At 38.3% G+C, this 10,265-nt stretch overlaps 1 protein-coding gene across 1 annotated transcript; it reads right to left on the reverse strand.

Moving 5' to 3' along the window:
• Positions 1-6,357: 6,357 nt before the first annotated feature.
• LOC141427043 (trypsin delta-like) lies at positions 6,358-9,677 on the reverse strand. Its single transcript, XM_074086274.1, has 4 exons — positions 9,605-9,677; positions 8,402-8,609; positions 7,580-7,838; positions 6,358-6,702 (listed from the first exon to the last, which is right to left on the reverse strand). Exons 1-4 carry the CDS (start codon positions 9,636-9,638, stop codon positions 6,397-6,399), a joined length of 807 nt encoding a protein of 268 aa, XP_073942375.1. The 5' UTR covers positions 9,639-9,677; the 3' UTR covers positions 6,358-6,396.
• Between the last annotated feature and the right edge of the window lie 588 nt (positions 9,678-10,265).

The raw sequence follows: 10,265 nt of genomic DNA on the forward strand, positions 1-10,265 counted from the left end.
TTGCTTAAAACTTAGTTTTTTTACGAAAACGTGTACGGCCCATAACGGCCCATAACTTAATAATAATACAGCCAGTTGACGTGAACGAAGTGACTTTTTATTTTTAAGTAACACCTTACAATATACTCTGCAGATGGTGCTAGTGCGATCAATAGATTTTGTTACCATATTAAAATAATATTGAACAACTTTTACTATTGCTTATTCCGTGGTAGCGCGAAATTCGAAACATATCAGTGGATTAGCTTAACCAATAACCAATATACCAATATATATATTTAGTTGGGGCTATGTGACATTTGTTTTATTTTACGTAGAGGAGGACGAGGGCGTGATCTGCATAGTGTCCGACCGAAATTTCGGTTTCGGTTAGTTTCGCCCTAAAAATCATGTTTGGACCAAAGGTTCGATTTCGGCCAAAAAGCAGCCGAACCTTTCGGCCGCTCAAAAAATTACATCGTACATTCGGATGGCGTTCAGCTAACGGCGTGCTCGGCACGGCTGCCAATATGGCGATGTTCGCCTGACTCCACCGGGCGCTGAATCACTGGTTATTATTTAAAATATTATATGGATAGCCTTTCGAGGCTGGCTGATTCTTTTATTTATTTTGTACATCTACAATTAATAAGTCACTGCCTCAGTATTACTTCATGTTACATTTTCACTTTTAAGGGTAGTTTAATTTAGACCCAGTGTCATTATGACATTGTTAAAAATTCAATTCGATAAAATTCAAATTATAACGGCGGAGTTGCTGGAAGAGCTCAACACCATGCTCAGTGACACACTGATATCGTCTTCCAACAGATGGGAATTAACATAGACAAGGCTAAAATAATGTCAAATGTCGGTTATCGTTACGAACGATACGCTCGAAGTTGTTGACCACTCGAAGAATCCAACTCGGATGGGCGTTCGGGAAATTTCGTGATGTCTTCTCGTCAAATATTCCGCAGTGCCTGAAGACTAGAGTCTAGAGACCAGTGTGTGTTGTTTCATTATTCATATATCTGGAAAGAACGACCCACTGATATTTTTTTATTCAACGTTTTAATTAAGTACGTTTATAAAAGGTTCGGTTTCGTTTTCGGTTTCGGTTTCGGCGAAAAAACATGTTTCGGTCGGACACTATCTGCATGTTAACATCTATGTTTCACACGGAAGTAGTTCTGTTACATATTCAGTAGCGGGGAAGCAAAGGTATAAAATTGGAGTTTTTTGATATGGACCAGGGTCAATTACACTAAGTAACGCCTGATTCAATCAATCGGATGCATGCCTAGTAAAAATACCATTGCAGTTTAACAAAATCCTTACAATTTATGTTTTGTAGCTTAATCTGCTTATGATCACACCACAAGCACTACAACATTGACTCCGTAACCACAGCCGGCATCAACGTCAAAATGTCGTGATAACTCTTTTAAAGACGCCTATTTAAATCTGTTAGTCGTTATAATACGTTATTGATATTTGTGAAGCCTGGATAATAATATTTGTGTTCCGATTCCCACTATAAAGTGAGCCGTCGTGCCTCTACAGTTGGTTTGAGCGGGGGGTGTGGGAAGAGTGTGGGTTAGGGTTTGTAAGGGGCAAGTTACGCTGGTTTTTGGCGTGGTTCTGTCCACAATGGTGTAGGTAGGGTCGTTCACAATGAGCCCTGTCGCGTAATTGTTAAACTGAACAGGGGTTGAGCGCCTGTCAACTGCTCCGTCAGACTGAATAGTAAGACTGTTTGTTTTTCTGTACGACATTATAAACCTAATTAGTTGGTATTTGGAATTTAAAAGGACGTGTTTTAAAGGAGTTGCTTGTTTCGAATTAATCTAATTTTATTAATTATGTGATATTTAGTCCGTTCTTTCTTCGTCGCACTGATCATTATTTACTTTTTTTTTTATATATAATGTTTTTATTAAAAGCTCAGCTCAGCTAGGTATCCGTAAATGATATTTGAAGGTAGCTGTGTACTATTTATTATACCTCTACTATAAATACTAATTATGTGAATTATAATAACGGATTTTTCCTTGACCACTAAGCTTAACCATTTTGATAACAGTTCATTCAAAAGTTGGTATTGAATGGCGAAATGCGACAAACAAGTTCCGATGATTATGTTAACGACGTATTATAATTTAATGTTCATTAGCACAATGACCTACGTCAACAGATAAACAAATAACGTCTGGGGCTTAACGCGCCTGAGTCGAGTGGTTAAGTGGAACGCGTTGTCAAGACCATATAAACAAATGGGTTACTAACTGCCTAACAATGCAGCAGTACAATAACCACTAATAAACTTATCGTAACCTAACCAAAGCGTGAACGAAGGTAAGTGCCCTGATACCGATCACTAGCTGCCGCAAGAATACAATTCATCCCTTATTAATTATTTTATTGTAAGCATAAAGGATGTCGTAATCGTCAGAATAATAATATCACCGCTCCGCATAAAGAACCCCAAGTAACAACACAAGCGTAAAAATGACACGCTACGCCACCAATATGTTTGTGTGTTAGATTTATACGAGTGGGTCACGCACACAGACGCGCGCGGCGCTACCCCGAAACAGGGTGCGCTTAGTGTGGGGGCGACACGCACACACGCGAACAGCTACCACCCGACAGATGGCTCGCACACACGCGCGCCGCGAAAGGGAAAGCTACACTGTGTAAACAAATCGTAGGGCGATTGCCGTCCCTCTCGGCTGCCGCGTGTGTGTCACATCTCTGTGTGTCGTCGGCGCGATCCGACGTAGATTGTTCTGTAAAATTGCCAGGTAATAGGCCGAGGGCTATAGCATTACACCTACTTATTGGTGGGTTTAGGCGCTCAACGGCCTAATCGAATTGAATGTTGCCAACAGATTGATGCCGCGCTGGCTTTTGCATTGAAATTCATTATAGGGTCGACTAAATGAGCTCCTCACATGAAACAGTGGCATTATAGTGTGCATTGGAGCTATTAAGCGGAAATTTTATCACTTAGTTTATGGAATTTCCGGGTAATGGGTGTAACAGGAAATTTGGGCATACAAATTAGGGCCAGAGCGGCTATTTACTTATGTTAAATTATAAAAAAGTCGTCACTTGTGAAAAAAGCGCGCGTCACGTAAAGTTAAATATATTATTATAAGCTTGTCCAATACACCGGAGCGTGACATCAACATGCAATGGCAATCAAAATGTTCGTTACAATGCAAAAGTAGGTGGCAGCTTAAAGGGATTGATTGCCTTTTTGTAAGGCAGTTAGAGACAAAGCTTATGATTAGATGTCGTCAAGCCTGTTACAGTTGACGTGATCGACCGGAGGGCGTGACAGCACAGATTAGAATTGATCCGAGCAAGTCGCTCGCCACGATCCCAGTCTCGACGCTATCCCTCTGTGTTTGCATATACTATGTCTACTTGTCTACTCTCTGTAATACGAATATAGTTTACCTTTAAGTCCCGTGGAAAAATTCCCTATTCTGTGTTTTTTTTATATAAGTGGGGGAAAACGAGCATGTATGGGAAGCAATCACCGCTGCCCATGAGCACCCGCAACACGAGGGGTATCACAGGTGCGTTGCCGACCCTATATTTTTTTTAAATATCCTCATTTACGATAGTTTGGACTTACTAGCAAATGGCAAGCTGTTGCCCGCAACTTTGTCTGTTTTTTTTTCTGTTTGAAGTCTAAGACAATAATCGCGTGGATAAAGTTATAGTCAAGCTTACAATAACATCGGTAATTAATTAGTGTAATTTATTTATTGACATACATACGTTTCCTAAAACATTATTAATTAGATATTTGTTTCGATAAGTTTTTAAAAGAAACATTAGTCAACAATGTAAAATTACAATGATGACAAAATAGAACTTTACGAGAAGCGTTCATTATGTTCGTTAAGAAAAGAAAGATAATTAGATTTACTAAAGAATTGATTAAAATAGTAATGTTATTAATTATTATAAATGTGACAGTTGGTGAGTACGCGTGTAGGTTTATTACCTACTCTTTCCCGCTAAAACTGTTGGACTAATTTGGATCAAATTTGGTATGTAGATAGCTGGACGTCTGGAATAAGAATAGGCTACATTTCATTTTATCCCGATATTCTCATGGTATCGGTATAACATTTTGAAATCTCAACCGCTGGGTTTAGATTCATGAAATATGACAGTTTTATATTCAATCCACGACGTTATTTCAAGTCAACTGCCATCTAATTGGATTGCGCGTGAAAAGCCACGGGTTATGTCTAATAGCTATAACGAACTCCATCATCATCATCATTTCAGCCGTAGGACGTCCACTGTTGGACATAGGCCTCCCCCACAGACTTCCAGTTGCTTCGGTTCGCAGCGGCTTGCTGCCCACGGTTTTAACCAGGTCATCCGTCCATCTCGTTGGTGGTCGTCCTACGCTGCGCTTGCCGATCCGCGGTCTCCATTCGAGGACTTTTGGCCTCAACGGCCATCCGTTCTCCGTGCTATATAGCCTGTCCACTGCCAATAACGAACGAAAACGAACTTACTCGTAGTATTTAAAAAATATAGAATACGTACATTCACCCTTTTAGTTAGTTGCTAAAATAACCCCATAAAAGGCCACAACAGGCTGGCAAATTATGAGTGCGACTATGGTATTGTTAATTCGAAGTCACCCTAAAATTTATTAAAGGTCGCGGGAAAGAGACAACACTTCGCGCTAATTCGTGACGAGAGAGACAAAAAACCTCTAAATGAGGGGGTGTCGTAAATAATTTCTGTATTTACACTTACAAGGTCTTAAATGCTCGTTGGGGTGTGGCAAAGGGAATTGTACTTAATTCTGATGGGGGTAATGTTGGTTTTGTTTGCGCTGATGCAGAGGAACAATGTGGTAGTGAGAATGAGGAAAGCGATTACGAGCCGAGTGTCGGAAGCCCGCGTCGTATTTAACCAAGATTGCTGTACTTTTTCGGCATAAGTTTATTGTGTATCGGAAAATCTCGTGATTGGTCTTTTATTGATCCTTGCACGATCAAGGACTAATTCATGAATCACTATGGAACTATTTCACAGTAAACGTCATAGTGACATGAAAATCGCAATAACTTTTCCTTTGAATGGTTCCATTGTAACTCATGAATTAAAGTCCTTGATCGTACAGTCGCATTTGATTCATGAATCACAGTGGAACGTTTTCACAATAAATAGGATGTTTACTACGGCAATTTCCGTGAAAAGATTCCACAGTGGTTCACGATGCAGATGAGGGTGCAAAGCTGTTCACATACCGTAAGTGTGATAAGTATTTTATCATAATAAAATCTGTAGCGGATTTAAATAAGAAGATCAATCCATGTCCCAGGATTTTAGTTCGTGAAAAAAATAAACACTTTTTAATTAAACATTAAATTTGCTGTTCAGCTATATTCATTTTCTCTTTGTAAGCAAACACTTAACTCTTTTTTTTAAACGGAACCCTTATAGTTTCGCCATGTCTGTCTGTCCGTCCGCGGCTTTGCTTAGGGACTATCAATGCTAGAAAGCTGTAATAATTTTTCACGAATATATATGTAAACTATGCCGACGAAATGGTAAAATAAAAAATTCAATTTTTTTTTCCAATAGACGTAAAGTGGGGGTGTTTTTTTTTCTCACCCAACCTTGTAGTGTGGGGTATCGTTGGATAGGTCTTTTAAAACCATTATGGTAACGATTTTTCGATTCAGTAATTTGTTTACAAAATATTCATCTTTAAAGTACAAATTTTCATTAAAATCGAGCGTCCCCCGCTCTAAAATCTAAACCGGTGGGTGGAAAATTTTGAAAAAATTCAGGATGGTAGTAATTATATCAAACTTACAAGGAAAACTATAACGGTTAAGTTTTATTGAGAATTATTAGTAGTTTAAGAGTAAACAGCAGCCTAAGGTATAAAATATACCTAAAATTGGAATATTCCGTACAAATACGAGATCCTTAGAAAAACAAAATTTTTCGTAATGGCTACGGAACCCTATTTCAGGCGTGTCCAACACGCTCTTGGCCGGTTTTTTATCTACTATTTAGTTAGGTTGGTTAACGTGAAATTCATCATAGACTTAGATCAAAAGGGTCTACACTAACATTTAGCCCACAAGTGCCTAATTTCCGAAACAGCTGTCGTGAAGAAAGCCAGAATAAATGGTTTAGTTCAAGCTGTAATTGTAATTAACTAGTTTAATCATTTACAGATATGTCACTGTAAAGGCATAGCTGCATAGGTTCATCATTGCGGTACGCATTACTCACATTGTCGCTTTAATAACGCAAAATAAATATGTTAAAAAAAACAAAGGAGTTTTATAGAATTATGTATTCAGTTTTATCAACGCCATGTCCAAAACACACCAAGTCTCTAAATATATCAGATCACTAATCCCAAGTCGTCGCAAGCTTATCATGAATCCAAGAGTAGTATGACGATACTCTGGTGTAGACGCCAGGGTAGGAGAGTTCAGCACAGCCCTCACCCCAGGAGACTACTCCTACTAGGAGGTTGTTAGAGACAAGAGGACCTCCGGAGTCCCCCTGGCAGGCGTCCCTTGCTGGCTGAGTGGCGTTAGCGCAGAGCATACTGGAAGTAATGGTAGCAATGCGCAGGTATGCGCGAGCACAAGCTGTTTGCTCCACTATCTTTACATGAGCTGCCAGGAGGACTGATGATGCTGAGCCTTCGTACTGCAAAAAAGTAGCATAGTTAATTTGTCATAAAATAATATAAAGAATGGTGAAAACATTCACAGAATTTTATAAACTAAAAAATAATAAGTGTAACAGGAATAACGTGGCCAGGAGTGCCGTGGGAATTACAGCCCAAACACTCTTATTTGAAGAGAAGGCCTGTGTTCAGCAATGGAACGTTTATAGGCTGGTGTAATGATGGTGATGATAATGAACAGGAATAATTTCAATAAAGACATCGGATTTTGAAAAAGGTTCGGTCAAAGCTGAATGTTATGGCGACTGATATATGAACAGAACCTCTGCTATCATTATCAGATCCAACGGCCATATTTTCACAATAAATTTGTTGTTGATGACAGCCAAGAGTTGGTATCTACAGGGAAACGCACCACGGAACTTCAGTTACAGTTTGAAAAAGGTCTTAATGAAAGTGGGTGACGTTTGGACGAGGGTGCTTTATCTCATTTATGTTAGCTTTACGCTATTAGTGCTTTTATCTCAGAACACTAACTAAAAACCACGTAAAAAGATACTGTAAAATAGCCGCGTTAGTGCAGGTTTTTAACACGTTTATTAAGAACTTTGTCACAAACTTTGTTAAAAATACTGCCACTCATGAAAAAAAGAATACGATGAATGAAAGTGATAGGTAGAGTCATTCACGATGACGCGTGCCGTACTTCTTATTACAATGTCATAAATGTCTAATTTCGACAAAATCACGCGTCTTCGTGGATGGCACTAGTTCTAGAAGATATACTTGTGGTATGAAGCTAGGAAGATTATAAAAAACCATTTTTTCCAAGTGGATATATTGACATCTAAAATAACACATTCGCTAGTGGATATATAGACATCTGAAATAACTTACCGAAGTCGTTCCAAATCCTGATACTAAGGCTTCAGCACCCGTCTGCAGATTGTGATTGGGCGGAGCAAAATGTACACTCTGGACATTTTTGGAGAAGCTAATTTTCTTCGAAGTGATGAATACAGCAATGTCATTCTCCAAGGTTGTTGCGGAGTAGGCCTCGTGGACGTGGATTCTGTTGATGTCGTAGGTAGAACCACCAGAGAGTCGGTATGAGGTACCTACTACTAAACGGAGAGATGATGGTTCAGTCACGTAACTGAAATAAAAATATAATGTTTTAGATGACGTGATAGGTTAACTAATACATCTTTTAAGATCTACATTTTACTGGGACTTGAGGGAACATACCTACAATACAAAACAATCACTCTTTATTGAACACCAACACATAGTAAGCAGTACAGAAAACACAGGTATAGAGATTTTTAAGGTAAGCAATAGGCGAAATTATCGCTTCAGATCGATATTTTCCAGGCAAGAAAATCAAGGCAGAAATAAGGAATCGATTTTTGCAAGTTTTTAAACATTAAATGAACTACATTATATCTGTGTTCACGAAAGAGTAAATTTTTCCATCGTCAAATAGGTAAATGAAGTGGAGAAGTATAAAGAGTATAACTAGATGCCATTTAACTTTTTTACCAGAAGCCTTCGGTGAGCACTCATAATTATGCGATAAAAAAGTATAGCTTTTTTTTATTCTTCATCCTTTCAAACAGTCATAAGCCGCTTGTTTAGGAGTCAAATAGGATGGAATAGGATGTACAGGATCTGGTGTTCTAATTTAGATAAAGAGCTTCTTTCCAAAGATAATCTTACAGGTTTCCACAATGAGCAGCAGTCAGCACAGCTCTGACGGTGATTATGACGGCACCACACATGTGCGCCCATCCTGAGACAGCCCTTCTCCGCAACGCCGCCTGGTAGGGGACTTCAGATATGTCCACTGCGAAACCATTTACTATTCGTGCTGAAGATTCTTCTATTGTGTTTTCTAAAGGCACTGATGAGACCGTGGCGATTAAACCTGAAATTAACGAGAAATCATTTTAGCACTGGTTAATTTCATTTAATATTAAGCAGTCTTTAAGTTTTTGTAAAAAAATATTTCTAAGGCAAAGTTAAGTTAAGGCAAGGTCGGAAACTAGCGGAACCCTACACTGAGCATGGCCCGACATGCTCTTGACCGGTTCTTTTATTATTTTTATTTCTTTTAAGTCAGTTTTGGACAAGCAATTTGTTTTTCTTTAATTTATATTAAAGAAGTTTTATCACATCTTGGACTCCTACAGCTGGGCACGGCGTTCTTTCAGAATGAGTGCTTGAGACATGGTCCTAGTGTGGATTGGTAAACATATGTTATTAAAAACACTAGTTTGGAAAAATTCAAAGATGCGATCTCGGATCTGAACCCGCAGTTCTCTGCTTGAGAGGCCATAGGTTAAACCGCTATGCTACCGCGGGTATGAGATATATCCCGAAATCACATCATCCGGCAAAGAACGAAAGTTTCCGACGTTGCACAAAGATTTCGCTGAAGTGGCGTTGGGCTGGCCACGTCTGTCGCAGAACCGATGAACGGTGGAGCAAACGAGTCCTCGAATGGAGACCACGCACGGGAAGATATATACAGAATAATACGAATGTTTGTTCTCGGGTCTTGGATGTTTAATATCTATTTATCTATATAAGTGTGTCTTAGTACTTAGAATGGTTATCCGTTGTCTAGTATCCATAATACAAGCTTTGCTTAGTATGGGACTAGCTCAATTGGTGTCAATTGTCCCATGATATTTATTTATTTATATATAGATTTTCATAGAACTTTAAAATGCTCTTCACGTACTCGTAGAATAACTTTTATAAATGTGGCATATCAATAGTTTCCCCCTTCGTGACGTGACGTGGTAATATAAGATGCAATTGACTTACGAGTATATTTAAGTACATATAAATTTTTACTGGCTGAAAAATTAAAATTAAATCGAATAAGTTATTTATAAACTTAATAAATTAACTTACCAAATAATATTAAATATCGGTGAGCTATCCACATTTTTGGAAGTAAAACAATCGACTAACGCAGTGAATTTAGCGTCTCATGCGTCGATAGTTACAGATAAGATGCTATCTACGGTAGGCGTACTTGAGATCAATATTTTTTATCTATAGAACTGATGAAGTTATTTAATTCACAAAAAAAGATGTTTACCTCGCTTCATGAGACGTGTAAAATCATTATTGATGTTTATACGCACTATAAACTTATTACGATGTATTTTGTCTACTTTAATATCTCTATTAGCAAATCTGTACAGTCCATATAAGTTACTTCTAAATTGCTTATCAGGAACACCAGATGTATTTCAGTTTATCTCATCTTGGCCTGGGAATTACGTTATTATTGGAATCTACTACATATCGTAACTCTTAATTCTCATACGTCTGAAAATTCCCAATGACGTACTGGTTCTTTGATAAAACAATAAAAGTTAGTTGATGTTTGCATTTTTCCTGTCCTTTGTAATATTTATGCATAAATTGATAATTCTCATAGTGAAAACAAAGTATTTCTAATGCATAATAGGCTTTCCTGGTACCACTATCGACTGTAAAAATCAGCAACGAAACAACGATGTTCAACAAATTACGACTGAAGATAGCACAGCCTACAAATGCTTAG

This window comes from Choristoneura fumiferana, chromosome 4 (genome assembly GCF_025370935.1).
Source record: "Choristoneura fumiferana chromosome 4, NRCan_CFum_1, whole genome shotgun sequence".
Lineage (NCBI taxonomy): Eukaryota > Metazoa > Arthropoda > Insecta > Lepidoptera > Tortricidae > Choristoneura > Choristoneura fumiferana.